Raw genomic sequence first — 13,753 nt, 5'->3', positions numbered from 1 at the left:
TGGAGCTCAGCCCGTGACATCACCCCATAAAACCGGTCTGCCCTCCTCTGTAAATGGGCCGGTGTGAGCCTCTTGCTCAGAATGTGTCCCTTCTGGCTGCTCAAGCTCGAGTGCCTTCCCTGTCTTTCTCTTTCCAATTAAAGCTGTTACCTATAAATTCCTACCGTTGCTTTCATTTTAATTTCCACTGTCACTGAAGGAAGGACGCAGGGTAACTGGGGAAGGCAAGCCTCATTCTTCTTCCTGTTACGGGAGACAGCAGATAAGACATTGTCACAAAGGAGAATTGATGCCCTGTCTTCAAGCAGAAAAGGAGAAGGTAGAGTTTCCTGTGTCTGCTGCTGCTCAGCTGTCTTCAGCTCCGAATTACCCTTACACCACTGTGGCATATTTTGGGGGTGTGGATGCTCCACTTCCATTCATGAATTGAGTACACGGAAGCACTGAAAGCATCTGATTGTTATGGCTTGTGTCTGGATGTCCTCCCAAAGCCTCATGCAGTCATGGGGCGGGCTTTTAGAGTCTGTGATTGATCCATGATCCAATGCTGGGATTATGGGCATGAGTGCTACACCCACCCTGGGGCGGCTAGTTTGCATACGTAAGGGAGAGAAGGAGGCTGACCACCATGTCTGGCAAATCTTAGCTTGTCAGTCTCCTGTCCATATCCCGGTGGTTCTTGTTTTTTTTTTTTTTTTTGGGTTTTTCTCCGGTACCGGGAACCGAACTCACGACCTTGCGCTTGCCAGGCAGGCGCTTTGCCGCTGAGCTAAATCCCCAGCCCCTATATCCCGGTGGTTCTTAACTGGGAGCAGCTCTGCCCCTGATTCCCATCAGAGACTTTTGACAATGTCTGGAGACCTTCGATTGTCAGGACTTGGGGATGGGAGTTGTTCTATTGGCATCTGATGAGTAGAAGCCAGGTGTGCTGCCGAATATCCCACCATGCACAGATAAGCTCTCCCTTACCCCCAGCAGAGAGTTCTCTACTGCCAAATGTCAGTAGCTCTGCTGTTGAGAAGCCCCACCTTTTTTTCCTTGGTTTGCAACCAGTCACTTGGTTGGGCTGTCACGAGTGAGTTAATTAATTAGTTGAGATTGGTGGGGTGTCGGTGCTGGACTGGTCTCATTTGACATTTGCCTAACTTCTCTGGAGGTGTGTGTGGTGTGGGCTCCGCATTTGCTGATGACACTTGGCGGTGCCAGGTAGTGAAATGCCAAGCCGCTAGTGATCAGGCGCAGGAAGATCTCACCAGGCTGTGTGAGTGGGCAGAGGCGTTGCCAGGGACGCACTTCAGTGTGGGCAAGTGCAAAGTGCTGCTTTTGGCAAAAAATAATCCGTGCTATACTTAGAGGCTGGAAGAGGATGGAACAGGATGGGGGGGATGAATAAAAATTTGAAAAGACTCGGGAGAGTGATTCCCAAGCTACCTGGTTGTGACTCACCTGAGCTGTAGCTCACGCTGTAGATGCGCAGTCCCTGGCCCTGGAGGGACTTGGTTAGAAGCCTGGCTTCTACCTCTCAGGTCTTATTGAAATTTTCTGCAGGAATACAGAGCTCGTTTTTCCAGATGTCTTGATTTCTCACAAGAAAACAAAACTCCTTGGTTTTATGTGTTAAGTTCTCATCTTCTCCCTTTTGGTAACTTTTAATTTTTGGTACAGTTTCAACCTGTAGCTAAAATGACAAAAACTCCTTTATAACCTCTTCTCAGAGTCATCAATTATTAACATTTTACTCTATTTGCTTTCTAATTTAAAGTGTGTGTGTGTGTGTGTGTGTGTGTGTGTGTGTGTGTCCCCAGATAGAACTCAAGGCCTTTTCACTGAGCTATATCCCTTTATTTATTTATTTATTTATTTTTATTTGAAACAAGTTCTCACAAGTTCTCCCAACTTGCAGTCCTCCTTTCTCAGCCACTCAGGCCCAGCAAAGTTTCCAATTGTAAAGAAGAATATAGATAGAATTTGGTCAAACTATCAGTTGCTGAGTTCTGAAGTCCGGGATCATTCTAGCCCAATTAAATAAGAATCTTTGATCAGGGCCCAGACCTGTGAAGACACACAGAGAAGACAGCCATCTACAAGCCCAGGGCAAAATTTTATAAGAAACCAGTCTCGCTGACATCTTTATCTTAGACTTCCAGACTCCAGGACATTGAGAAAATAAATTTTTGTTGTTTTAAGCAAAAAAAAAAAAAAGAAAAAAGAAAAAAAGAAAAGAAAAGAAAAACAAATTCACTGGGGTGGAGGCTGGGCCTGTATATATTCTTAAAATTTGCTCCAGGTGAGCAAATTCACTAGGGTACAGTGAGGACTGAGACCCACTGGTCTGGTCCCTTGAGATAAGCCTTTTTCCCCTTATTGGCTTAAAGTGGACATGTGCCTGAGTTCTATGCAGTGAGAATGTAGCAGAAGATGCCCCCCACCGCCAGCCAGTACATTTCCGTTTCTTAGTTGCCCAGGTAACAGTTCCTGTTCCAGTTCCGGTTGCTCCTGTCTCTTAGAAATGGCTGGTCACTATGATGCACACTGTACAAACCAATCCCCAAATGACAAGCTGTTCTGCCTCTGTACTTCCTGCTTGCTTATCTCATATAAGCCCTAGACCGCCAGAGATCAGGGCCTGATATTTTGGCAGTGATCCCAGTCAGTGCCCGTTGATGTAAATAAATCTGCCTCCAAATCCTGGGTGTCGTTTCAGTGTTTCTGCTTGCTGTTTCAAGAATATGACGGAAACATATAGTAGAGTGCTTCTGAGCTAGGTTCCTCCACTCTTAGAGGCACACAGGTGGAGAAGTAGCACTTCTGCTGGATCCTGCATCTGGATAGGACAGAATATTATACCTGGAAGTGACGGTATGTTATATCTGGATGTAATGGGATATAATATCTGATAAGGGTATGGTGGGATACAGGCCTAGGGATGGTTGGAAAGACTCTGGGTCCTGGAGTTTTTCTCTAAGTTGTTGAATTAATTTACCTTGAGATCTCTTTTTATCCAGGATACATTTTTCTTATTTAACTTGTCTGGCAGAAATGACTAGTCACCTGCCAAAGATTTATGCTCACATTATATAATACAGTTATTACATGGAAACAACTCTTCAGTCGTAGAGGGCTTTCTCAGCATCTCTCACTGGATCTAGACAAGACCATAGGTGCCTTCCTACCAATGGAACGTGACAGGAAGTGGGTTACCTCTGGGCCAAGGTGATTAGTTTCGGTGTATGATCCTTCAGCTCCTCATCCTCACCTCTGTTCTCTTCTCCCTGTCTACGAGGTGGGTGACATCAGTATAACCTAGAAGTCGCAAGATGGCAGAACTGCACGGCACAGCAGCGGGGGTTCTGGGTCACTGCTGCAGCAGAGCCATCCAGGTGTACCTCCAGCCAGGAGCACTTGTGCAGGCCTTTGTGTGAGCAAGAAGTAAAGGTCTCTTGTGTTAAGCACTTGAGAGCTGGGGTTTATTTGTCACAATAGATAACCTAAATCTCCCTGATTAACAGACACTGGTTAAGTTGGCAGTAAGTGTTACTTGCAGTCAGAAGCATTTTACCTAATGCGTCAGAGAAAGATTTATTATGTCTAGATCACTATCTCAAAACTGGTTTCCTTTTCTTTCTTTCTTTCTTTCTTTCTTTCTTTCTTTCTTTCTTTCTTTCTTTCTTTCTTTCTTTCTTTCTTTCTTTCTTTCTTTCTTTCTTCCCTTCTTCATTTCTTTCTTTCTCTCTCTCTCTTTCTTTCTTTCATTCTTTCTTTCTTCCTTCCTTTCTTCCTTTCTTTCTCTTTGCTACTTGGGGATTGAACCCAGGCCAATGAGCTGTATCCCTAACCCCCCTTTTCTATTTTGAGACAGGGTCTTGCTAAGTTACCCAGGCTGGGCTTGAGCTTTCATTCCTCTTGCCTTGAGCTCCCAGAGTCCTGGGATTATGGGGGTGATTTTCTTTTTATTTACAAAAAAGCAGTCAGCAGTCCATGAATTTAACAGCCAAGAGTTGCTTGCTTTTAGCTTGATGACTCTGCCTAGCCATTATCTTTATGGGGGCTTTAATTTTGTACAACCCTTGGACTCTGCCATCCAGTTTCTGGCTCCTGGTTCTCTCTCTGTCTTGGCTCCTCGTGAACTGAACTTGCTTTGAGGTTGTGCTCTCCTTTCTATACACATCCTGAGTAGCTACAGTTCTGGTCTAACTGTCCTGCTACCTCTAAGAGGGATGCTTAGCTGTTCTCCTATGTCTGGATGACCTCAGTTCTGGAGCTCCTGCAGGTACCAGCTCGAGTCAGTGTTCATTCAGTGACTCGGGCGAGAGAACCATTCAGACTGTCTTGGGAAAGCTGGTACTGTTGAAGGAATTTGAGAAAAGCATCCCAGAGATCTGAGAATGTGCCTCAGAGACATGGGACATGCAAGTGAATAGAACCAAGGAAGCCACTGTTTTCTCCCTTGTGTGGTTCTGCTTTCCTCTTGAGCAGCTCATAGCGCATTTCCCTCCCTTCCTCCCTTCCTTCCATCTTTTCTTCCTTCCTTCTTTCCTCTCTTCTTTTCTCTGTCCTTTCATCCTTCCTTCTTTTCTTCCTTCCTGATAGGTGTATGAACACTTAGCGGGTTTTAGATACAGCAGACTCAGTGGAGAACGAGATCGCCAAAGGCTCCGTTTTCACAAAACCTAAGCTCTTACAGGGGACACAAAAATGAGTGAAGAGCTAGTTGTGTGCGTGGCTCAGGGGTAGAGTGCTTGCTTAGCACATCCAAAGCCCTGGGTTTGATCTCTGGCCCTGAAAAAAAATAAACAAACAGGCAAACAAACAAAAATAAAGTAAACAAATACACAGAAATAAAATGTTACAGAATTTTGAGCCACCAAAGAAATAAATATGGACTGTAGTGATGAATAATAGGCCATCTCTTTTAGAGAGCTGATGAAGAAGTCCTCTTGAAGGGCCAGACCTAAAGGATGATAAAGGGCCAGCCATATAAAGAGAGAGAAAGAAGAAATTTCAAGTGGTAGGAACGGCAGGTGCAAAGGCCCTGAGGCAAAAAAAAAATGTGTTTCATTTGATCAAAGAGCTGACAAAGAAAACAGCCGGACTGGAGTGCCAGAAGCAAGCTTAAAGCAGCAAGGGCAGCAGCTGCACAGGTCAGCAGGCGCTCCCTAATGCAAGACTTTGCAGACCATCCCAGAAGTTTTCACTTTATTTCAAGATTTGATTCTTCACCAGACGGATATTTTTCTTTTGTGTTTGTTTTTGTCTTTGTTTTTGAGACAAGATCTCAGTATGCGGCAGACCGGCCTTAAACTTGTGATTCTCCCGACTCAGCTTTCTGAGATCTGGAATTACAGGCGTGTGCCGCCATGCTGGTCACCAAACACTTTTTATAAATTTAACTTGCATTTGGTCCGCCGCTGCTGCTCAGGTCCATGGCCCCCTCCTATTCTTTTGCTTCTGCCCCCTGTAGCCAGCTTGCAATTGCCTTCCAGGTCTCTTAAAATCTGGCCCAGCGCCTAAGTCATTGGCCACCCAGTGGATGGATCCGTTGGCCATGTGTCAGGGACAACCTCTTCCACCTGCTGTGGGTGGAGGCGGATTCGTGGTAGATCCTGGTGACACCAACTACCGGGTGCTGCGGAGGAAGCAGGTAATGATGCAAGCCCTGTAAGAACTAGCTCCAGAGATAACATTTAGGAAATTAGTCTTGCACTGGGTGCCTAATCTACTAAACCTCTGAATGCACCTGTTCGGTTGTGTTATAGTTTCTATCCAGACGCCCACCCAGAGGTCCTGTGCCTATGGGCAGGTGAGGACCATGGGGGAGCCACAGCTGACTTGCTGTTGGGAGGTGGGGCTGGTTAGTGGGTCCCTAGGGACGGGACCTGGACTGTACATTGGTTTATCTCGATCTCTGGCTCCTCCCTCCCCTCTGCCTCCTGACTGCCATGACAGGGGCAGCTTTCCTAGGGAAAGACCCCTGCACCATGCCTGTCCGCTCAGAGCCAGCCGAGGATGGACAAAAATGTGTGCTGAAATAAACTTCTGCTTTAAGTTGTGGGCATTGGGTATTGTGTCTCAGCACTGAGGAAGTGACCAAGACATACTGTTTGTTGTGTGTCTCTTATGAAAACTCTTACATGGCTCCTACATGAGTATACTTTGGGTTGAAATCCAAAATCTTGGATGTGGCTACAATGCTGCACCCTCTGGACCCAGGTTTCTTTCTGGTTTCATCTAATGCTGCTCCTCATTCCACTCTGCACCAGGTTACTGCACCGGATCTTAGCTAAAAGGCAGAGAGGCGAGGTACCAGGTACACCGGTTTTTCTTACCTGTTGTGTTTCCGGTCTCAGAGCTTTGGCAATACTATTATTTCTTTAATTATTACTTTAGATGCTGTAGTGCATTGACAACTGGTGGTCAACTTATAACCCCCAGCTGAACTGAGTCAGCGCGGTGCTGGGTGTGGGAGGCCCACCTGAGGGCTGTTGCCAGCAGCATAAGAGGCAGAACTAGAAGGAGAAGGAGGCTGTTGGAGCTGGTAGAAGCTGTGGGGAGTTGTTGGTTCTGTTGGAGGAGCTTGTCATGCTGGCTTTCCTGAACTCAGCTGTTTTCATCCTCTGAGGAGCTCAGGACCTCGTTGGCACTGAGAATGGCTTTGGTTCACTTTGGGGAGCTCTGGTCCCCACTCTGAGCATTGCTTCCTGGCTCTGGAGGGGGAGATGGTGCACTGCCAGTCTCCAGGAGAAGCTTGCTGCGTTGGCTTCCCTGATGGGAACTCGGCCATCTTGATCATCGGAGGAGCTCAGGACCTCACTGTTGCTGAGGATGGTGTGGTACCTTTCGGGGGAGCTTTCATTCTTCTGAGTGTCACTTCCTGGCTCCAGTGCAGGTCCCTCAGCCTGCTAGCACAGATCCTTCATCCTGCTGGCACAGACTTCCTAGATTCCCCCAATGACCTTTGAGTCCTTGCAACACAAACCAGGCCTGCATGAGATATTGTTATGGCTCTGGGCCTCCAGTTGCATTTGTGAGAGGCATTGTTGTGAGCTCTAGGTCTTAAGCTGGATTCATGTGGGACATTTCTGTGGGATCCGGGCCCTCAGCTGGATTCCTTGGTCTTAGTGTGTGGACAGATTTCCTGCACTCTTTTGTATATTGCTCTTTGGGTGACTATTATAAATAATCATATAAAATATGTGTCCTGTATTATATTGGTCCCCCTTGCAAAAATAAGCTCCAAGCCAACACAGATGCAATCTTCACGTCATTCTCTCTTCCTGACCACACAGCAAAATTTGAGGCCCCCTTTTATATTCCTCTGTACTTGATATAAAGTACCAGCTGGCTGAATGCAGGAAAGTCAGGAAGTGAGAGTTTTGTTTTTTTTTCCTGGTACTGGGAATCGAACTCACAACCTCGTGCTTGCCAGGCAGGTGCTGTGCTGCAGGGTGCTATGCCACAGGGTGCTGGGAATGCGTGTGATACAACCAGGGTACCATGTGGGCCCTGGCCTGCTTAGAGAAGAGGGCTGTGTTAACAAGATGTAGAAATACGGCTGTCTACGCGGGAACAGACCCGAGAACCATATTAAATGATAATAGCGAGCATTTATATGGTGCTTGCTGTATCTCAAGTCCTTTTCCAAGCGCCTTATGAATATAAGCTCATGTAATCCTCCCAACAAGCCCATGGAGTACGGGCTGTTTGGGGCCCATTGCACAGATGAGGGATGGGGACCCCATCTCGTCGGTGACCACGCGGCTGATAAACACAGGGCTGTGGTTTGAACACGCGCAGATGCTGCTGCAGAGTTCTTAGGCTTGGATGTTAATCCAAGCTGCCTCTTGCTTCTAGAGTGGTGGAGGCGCAAGATCAGTTCAGGGCTGCGCATTAAGGAAGCGTGGAGGGGAGACCCAAGGGGTCTGGTTCTGAGGCTGGCGGAAGATGCTGCTGGTCTGGAGATGTGTGAGCTGAAAATCCACTGGTGGCGAGGGAGGTCTGAGCAACGTGACCAAGCAGGCTCAGTGCGCAGCTGCTGCCGAGGCTGAGAAGGGCAGACGTGAGCCTGTGTTCCGTTGTTAGTCACTTGCAAGCTCTGCCGTCTGCCTGGTGGGTTTGATCATAATGATACCTACTTCAAGTGTTAAGATTAAATGAGCCAAAGTGGCATTTGTAGACAGTGCTTAGCACCCCGGTGATAGCCCAGGGCGCGGAACACTCTTCACAGAGGTTGGACGGCAGAGAGCGGCCGGGGTCCTGGCTGGAGCCACTGATACCAGCCAGCCACGTCTAGTTTTCAGAAAAGGGGCCCTGAAGTCCCGGTGACAAAGCCTATCAGGACCAGGCCTGACCGCACAGGGGTCCTCCCCGGGTCAGCGGCCCGTCTTCTCCTTGGGCTCTCTGAACTATGCAGAGGTCTTTCCACTTGGCCTCCAGGGCCCGTGCCCAGCTAGTCCAGGCCCTGGAACCTTTCTCTGCACCCCAGATCAGCTCCCCACGTGCCCTGTTCTTGATAAACTGCTTGTCCCAGGGTGGCTGAGGTTGCTTCTTTCTCCTGACAGGCGACTTCACCCATTTGCTCCAGCTTTCCTGTCTTTCTGTCCCCAGGGGTGGCTGAAGTCACCTTTACCCAAGAGTGGGGGTGATGAGTCGACACACAGAGCACTGAACTGCACAGTGAGAAGAGAATTCCCTCTCCAGTTCTTCTCTGGCCTCTGATAAGCCAAGGGAAGCCTCTTCTTTTGGTGTGAGACTACCTTGAACACCGCTCTCACACTTCGGTTATATCCTTTGGACAAAGCCTCCCTTCATCTCAGGATAAGCAGGAGCTGGAATATAGCACGACTGCTTTGTTTTTACTGTATTTATTTCCCCAGTTACCATTTGCTTATGGCAAATAATTCCAGCTTTCTCTTTATAGTAGTGATGGTATAAAATGACCCTTCAAAATATATTTATTGAAGAAAAACCCTGAGCCAGTATAAAGAAAAAATTGGGTCTGTAATTGTCAGCGTGGAATGTGGGTAGGAGAACCTTATAAAACTGTACTCAGACGAGCGAGGTTTGGAAAATGCCCGCGTTGGGAAGCCACTTGGGTAGGAAGCCAAGTCTTGGACGTGAATGTGGCTTTGTTTATTAGCTGCTGATATGCCTCTCTCTTGGTTTCCTTGCCTGCCAAATGGAGAAGGTAATTCCTACTGCAGGGGGTTGTTCTGAGGATTGATGAGATCCACTGATATATATGAGTATCCTTTGCTTGTAATGACCCTTAGCTGTTAAACCAAATGGTTGTTCCTAGTGCTCCCTATTATAAAATGCATTGTGCGTGTAGGCACATTGCTAGACTCCCAGGATCTCCATCCCATAATGGGGATGCTAGCAGAGCGAGTCACGCAGCCTCTCTTGTTTGTTTCTGGGCGGGTCAGTGAGGATATTAGTAATTCTGTCCTCGTGGGGTTACCTGGGAGGATCACGGGGCCTAACAGGTGCATGGCACCAGATGCGAGGTGAGCACGAGCTCTTCCGAGGGTAGCCCTGCTCCTGCTGAGTCTGAGGCCCCAAGTGCAAGAGGTCTTTGGAAGACCAAAGTGCTGGGTATGGCAAAGAATGCTCTAGGAAATCACTGTTGGCAGAAGAGAGACATTTCTCATGCTTTCTAATATCAAGTATTCAACTGTCCTTCCACTCTCTCTCCTCAGAGTTCTCCGAACCTTCTTTCCCTCCTTTCAGAAAGCAGAAGCTCCGTCTGGCTTTCATCTTGCTGCAGTGATGTCGCTCTGGATTGACTGGTACCCCTGCCTCCTTGCCCCCCGCCCCATACTCATATATGGAAGCCCTCTCAAAGGAGTGGATGTCGGGCCTTTGGGAAATAATTAGGGTTAGATGTGGTCATGAGAATAGGGCTCCTATTAGTGGCTTTATAACAAGGGAGATCAAAAACAGCAAGAAGGTAGCTGTCTCCAAGTCAGAAAAGTGGCTCCTGCCTGCAGCAGAATCTGCCAGCACCTTGATCTTGGACTCTCCAGCCCCTAGAACCACGAGAAGTAAATGTCAGTTGCTTACACTATGATATTTTGTCATAGAAGTGAGAGCTGACTAATAATATAATGTTTTTCTTGCTTAGACTCTACCTCAATTTTTTAAAAAAATTGACTATTTATAATGTGCTAATCATTTTATACGTGCAATTTTATTTAAACTACTTAACTCGGGGTAGAGAATTGTCATCGTGCTCCATTTTATAGAAGAGGAGACTGAGGCTTGAAGCCCAGGGGACTCGCTCAGGTCCTAGAGCTACTATGCACCAGTCAGGGGTCCAGGGTGGGGGGCGTGCTGACTCAGACATCTACGGTGAACCTGTTCCTGGTCTTCATGGATAAAAGCGGTGGCTCTTGCTAGAGGCTAGGGTGTGGATGAGCCAGGTTCAGCTTCCAAGACAGAGAGAAGCCAGTTTGGTGGTAAGTCTGCAGAGGAAACGCCCAGAAATAATAAAACACCCCCAGTTCAGATGTTTACAACAAGGCAAAACCTTTAATATCATGAGTGCTTATTACAGTAGCTGCTTCGGGGCTCTGACATCTTTGATTTCTGGTCATGTTTTCTAACACATAAAGGTGAATGCCTCCCTCAGGGCCACCTGGCTGGTTGGTTTCCTGAGGATCTGTGTGGGTGGACGGTGGGAACAGCGGTGGACTTGCCCTGATGGGGATTTTGAAATCCCCCCCGGCCATCACCCATGACTTTTTGTAAAGTCCTCTTCCAAGGAGGGAAGAACGTGGAGGTCCTTCCAGCAAAGAAGGAAGGAAGGAGGACATCTAGCACAGATACACAGAGAGAGGAACGACATTTAAGGGACTGGCTTGAAAAGTTAGAGAGAATGGAGGTTTGGGACTTGGGGGTCCAGGGACCAGTGTGGGAGAGAGCTGAGTCCATTTGGTTTCATTCTTTGTGAGGAGTAATACCATCACGAGGACCATGCCATGCAACCTTAGAGACACCTGTGGACGCTTCCCTCAAGGCTGTGCTGGGCGTGGGGCGGAGGTCAGAGGTCAGAGGTCAGCTCAGACAGGCGTGGTGCGTCTGTTGGCTGGATTATTATGCAGCGACTCTTTGAACTCTTTGGACGTGGAATTGTGGAACTGTAGAAAAGCGTGGTCCCGATCAGAGTTGAGGAGGGTCCCCATGGTGATCTTGGAGGGATCCCGGGAGAGGGTGAACATGGAAATGTCGGTGGAGGGGATGGTGTGGAAGCCTTTGCTGATGGGGGACAGGTCTCGGGACCGAGGCTCAGTGGAGCGGGAACTGGACCGCCTCCGGAATCTGTACCTGTAGGGCGGGAGGCGGGCGAAGGTCGACTTCTTCAGGAGCTCCGAATGAGATTTGGCACGCAGCTGCTGATGTTTCTCGATGTAGATGTGCACAGCCACCACGCCCACGATTTCGGCGATGATGAAAGAGAAGGCTCCGAAATAGAAGGACCAGCCGTAGGAGTAACTCTTCTTGGAGTCGCGTTGCCCTGGGTCTCCAGCGTTGGCTGATATATAAACTATGATGCCGATAATGTTGCTTAGCCCTAGGAGAACAGAAAAGAAAACACCGGCTTTTATACACCTCCGAGGTGACTTTCACGGTTAGTGCCGACGTATTTCCCGAAAGCATGGAGGAAACAGAAGGAGGAAGGCGGAGTGCGGCTAAGAACCCTCACCCCAAGCTTCCCCGGCACAGCCTGCCCCTTGGAGGACGAGGAGCTGCTCTGCACAGTCCCGGGCAGTGTGCGCACATCCCACTGCACTGGCCGGCGCAGTCAACCCCTCGGTGCATTTATTTTCCTGCGGCGGGAGTTCATCCCATCAACACTTCCTCTCTGGCACTGAGCCATGACCACGGCAGGAAGAACACACAGGTCTCTGCCCTTGAGTTCCGTACCATTCGTGGGAGAGACATTAGACCCATAAATGCAATTAGAACACAATGCAGCGAAGACTCCGGGGGGACACGGGCCAAATGACTCAGGAGCGAAAGGAGACAGACTGAGCGTGTTGCCTTGAAAATGAGGTGACATCTGAGATGGATCCTGAACACTGAACCAAGAAAGGGAGGGTGAGAGAAGAAACTGAGAATGATTTGCCTGGGTTCTAGCTTGGGCGACTGGAGGCCAGTGGCGTCTCAAGCTAAAATAAGAGGTAGCAACGAGACCAGGTTGAGGGAAAGGGGACAGCTGGAGATGGTGAGCTGGAAGTGCTGATGGAGGCTCCAGGGGGTACATTCCTGGAGGTACTTGTGGGTCTGAAGCTGAACTCACAAACCCAGGAGGAGCTGACCATGCTGCTTCGTTCAGCCCTGGAGACTGACTGGGGAACGCTGAGCTACATCCCCAGCCATTTTAATTTTATTTGCTCATAGAGGGTCTTGCTAATTTGTGCAGGCTGGCCTCAAACTTGGGACCCTCCTGCCTCAGCCTCCTGAGTATGTAAGATCACAGAATGTGCTGTCCTTCCCTGCCTCAAGTCTTTTTATCTGCACCGAATGAGGTAATGCTTTAGATCAGCTGTTGTTCGCTGCTGGAGGGTTAGGGATTGGAGAACTCAAAGCTGCTACCCCCAGTAGACAAGGACTCAGACTTGGTTTCCCCGAGTGCCAACGGAGTAGCACCGGGAATAGCTGCTCAGCTCCTCGGAGAGGAACTGATTCTCTGGAGAATGGTGAAAGGGAGCCATAGATTCCGAGGGCTGTGCTATTGTTGCCCACCTTTCTCGTGCTATTGCTCCGACAGGGAAATATCTTCCTGTCCCTTTGCTTCAAGGATCTTATCCAGGGCTTGGTGCCAACACAATGACTCAGGGAGTTTGGCACAGCAGCTGGCATCTCCTCAGCTCCCCACTTAGGCTACCTGTAGGGTGGCACTCAATGAAGATTGTCTTTCATTGCAGTTCCCGACACTCGCTGGCAAGTCACTATTTCCAGGAGCCTCCTGAGTCTTCCCTCGGTTCCTTGAACGTTCCCTCCATTCTGGGTGTCCCTAACGCCTCCCCAAAGCCGAGCAACTAAAGAGTCAAAGCTTGGCATAGCAGGGCCTCAGCGTGTGCCTCAGTGCTGCCATCCTGATTGACGGGTGAGCGTGGATTGGAGTATTCAGCTTTCGAATATGACTCTGGTCACTCTGCCGCTAGGACTTGCCTCTAAGGGCCAGGGCCTGGGCCTGCTCCTGCCTCATTTCCCCCGGCCGGCACCCAGCCCAGGCATTCCGCAGGCAGACAGAAAGTTCTAATCACTGAGCTACTTCTCAGTGCGGCAGCTGGCACATCCAGCTCTGTGTCAGGCTGCAGGAAATCGCAGGATGAAAAACAGCTTCTCTTGCTGGGGCGTCAATTTGGCTGGAAGATTAGTGAGGAAGACACATTCTTTTATATTAAAATGAACACGGATATAATAAGGAGGAGAAAGTCGAATTCACATGAATTTTTAAGTTAAACGGGAGGCAGACTTCAAAGACGTTTCAGTTCGTCGAAGGCAGCTTCTAGTGATGCCCCCTGATTTCCCAAGGCCGTGTTTTCTCCCTCTGCCAGCAGGGACATTTTGGTGGCAAAGTTTAGAAAGCCTCAAAAAGAGGTCTTCCTGGGAGGGGCTTGGGGGAGGAAGCAAAAGAAGTTCAAGGAGAGGCTCAGATGTCAAAGTAGGTTAAAGAGGCAGGAAGCTGAGGGAGCTGCCCATCTTTCACAGGGCTCTTACCATGTGCCAGGCACTGTGAAAAGTTTTT

The 13,753-nt window shown here is 48.7% G+C and overlaps 1 protein-coding gene across 1 annotated transcript in view; it reads right to left on the bottom strand.

The window, feature by feature from the left end:
* Positions 1-10,507: 10,507 nt before the first annotated feature.
* The window catches only part of Cacng3 (calcium channel, voltage-dependent, gamma subunit 3), a 99,258-nt gene continuing 96,012 nt past the window's right edge, over positions 10,508-13,753 (bottom strand). Inside the window, exon 4 of the mRNA XM_005405105.2 lies at positions 10,508-11,569. Within this exon, the coding sequence (XP_005405162.1) occupies positions 11,058-11,569 (512 nt within the window). The 3' untranslated portion in view covers positions 10,508-11,057. The remainder of the gene's footprint in view (positions 11,570-13,753) is intronic.

The sequence above is a fragment of the Chinchilla lanigera genome, unplaced genomic scaffold (assembly GCF_000276665.1).
Source record: "Chinchilla lanigera isolate Chin_1 unplaced genomic scaffold, ChiLan1.0 scaffold00092, whole genome shotgun sequence".
In the NCBI taxonomy this organism is placed as follows: Eukaryota; Metazoa; Chordata; class Mammalia; order Rodentia; family Chinchillidae; genus Chinchilla; species Chinchilla lanigera.
This window is presented reverse-complemented; position numbering and strand designations above follow the sequence as displayed.